The sequence below is a fragment of the Sciurus carolinensis genome, chromosome 1 (genome assembly GCF_902686445.1).
Source record: "Sciurus carolinensis chromosome 1, mSciCar1.2, whole genome shotgun sequence".
Lineage (NCBI taxonomy): Eukaryota > Metazoa > Chordata > Mammalia > Rodentia > Sciuridae > Sciurus > Sciurus carolinensis.
This window is the reverse complement of record NC_062213.1, coordinates 179,154,663-179,156,586: the sequence shown is the minus strand read 5'-3', so window position 1 is coordinate 179,156,586 and position 1,924 is coordinate 179,154,663. Positions and strand designations below refer to the sequence as shown.

General features: G+C 44.9%; 1 protein-coding gene across 1 annotated transcript; it reads left to right on the top strand.

The window, feature by feature from the left end:
* Window positions 1-336: 336 nt before the first annotated feature.
* On the top strand, window positions 337-1,630 carry LOC124964407 (solute carrier family 2, facilitated glucose transporter member 3-like). Its single transcript, XM_047524701.1, has one exon. It carries the CDS (start codon window positions 337-339, stop codon window positions 1,417-1,419), a length of 1,083 nt encoding a protein of 360 aa, XP_047380657.1. The 3' UTR covers window positions 1,420-1,630.
* The last annotated feature ends 294 nt before the right edge of the window (window positions 1,631-1,924 follow it).

Here is a 1,924-nt window from a genome sequence, read left to right as displayed (position 1 = left end):
TAGTTCAGAAACAAAAGCAAGAATTGACAAGTGAGATTTCATCAAGCTAAAAACTTCTGCACAGCAAAGAAAACAATCAGTAGTGAAGAGACAACCTGTAGGATGGGAGAAAATCTTTGCCAGCTCTTCATCTGACAGAGGATTAATACCCAGAATAAAAAAAGAACTCCAGGAGATGCTGTATTGGTGAGAGTGAGTGCCGATCGCTCCTGAAGACCTGAAGAGAACTTGGCTGCCGAGAAGGACATTTTGAAGGTTTTGTTGGCTGGAAGAGGTGTCTCTGGAATTCCATCCCTAGATCTTTCTTCGGGATTTGAAGAAAACTAAATTAGGACCATGGGGACACAGAAGGTAACCCCATCTCTGATCTTTGCTATCTCTGTTGCTACTGGCACTCTCAACCAACTGGGGATCGTCATTGGGATTCTGGTGGCTCAGATCTTTGGTCTGGAATTTATCCTGGGCTCTGAAGAACGGTGGCCTGTGCTGCTGGGCTTAACAATCATTCCAGCTATCCTACAAAGTATAGCTCTTCCATTTTGCCTTGAAAGTCCTAGATTCTTGCTCATTAACAGAAAAGAAGAGGAGAATGCTAAGAGGATCCTCCAACGGTTGTGGGGCACACAGGATGTGAACCAAGATATTCTGGAGATGAAAGAAGAGAGTGTTAGAATGTCACAAGAAAAGCAAGTCTCTGTGCTGCAGCTTTTTAGATCATCCAGCTACCAACAGCCCATCCTCATTTCCATTGTGCTCCAGCTCTTGCAGCAGCTCTCTGGGATCAATGCTGTGTTCTATTACTCAACAGGAATCTTCAAGGACGCAGGTGTTGAGGAGCCAATATATGCCACCATTGGAGTGGGTGTGGTTAACACAATTTTCACTGTAGTTTCTCTGTTTCTGGTGGAAAGGGCAGGAAGAAGGACTTTACATATGATAGGCCTTGGAGGGATGGCTGTGTGTTCCATCATGATGACTATTTCTTTGTTATTGAAGGATGAGTATGATTCGATGAGCTTTGTCTGTATCACAGCTATCTCGGTCTATGTGGCCTTCTTTGAGATTGGACCAGGCCCCATTCCGTGGTTTATTGTGGCTGAACTCTTTGGACAGGGACCACGCCCAGCTGCCATGGCAGTGGCTGGTTGTTCTAACTGGATCTCCAATTTTTTAGTTGGACTACTCTTTCCCTCAGCTGCAGTCTATTTGGGAGCCTATGTTTTTCTTGTGTTTGCCACTTTCCTCATTATGTTCCTGATCTTCACCTTCTTCAAAGTCCCTGAGACCCGAGGCAGGACTTTTGAGGATATCACACGGGCCTTTGAAGGGCAGGTTAATGAGTCCAATAGATCTGGGAAAGGCTCCGTGGTGGAGATGAACAGCATCACACCTATTAAAGAGAACACCACCAATGTCTAGTCAGACCTCCTTCCACCTCCCTCTCAACATAGAAAGCAACCGCTCCCTGAATAGGGAGAGAAACTTCATCAGGATGAACCCAGGACTGCTTCCGAATGCTGCTACTTGATTCCCTACTCATCCCACACACTCCTGAACATTCAGATGAACCCAGTGCTGGGGTTAGTCAGATCTTCAATGCTTTTTAAATACTTCATTTCTTGGACATTCTCTCCTGTTTGGGAGAGACCAAGTGAAACTACCTTCATTTCAGGAGGGATTGGCTGCTGGCATATGACAACTTTGCCAGCTCTTCTTCCCTTAGGTTCTGAGAATTGCCTCACTGGGGCACATAGGGGTGCAGTTCCCCCAACGTCAGACTTGTCAGGAAGCAGATATACATAGAGTGTGGAGGGTTGTGGGGAATTTAACAAGAGCACCTTCCTCATTTTCATATAACTCTGCACAGCAAAGTAACTTGAGTTTTATTTATCTTCTGGTTTTATTGCATAAATATTTATTTTTT

Coding starts and splice junctions, on each gene's coding strand:
- LOC124964407 (XM_047524701.1), top strand. CDS start 337: ATGGGGACACAGAAGGTAACCCCATCTCTGATCTTTGCTATCTCTGTT.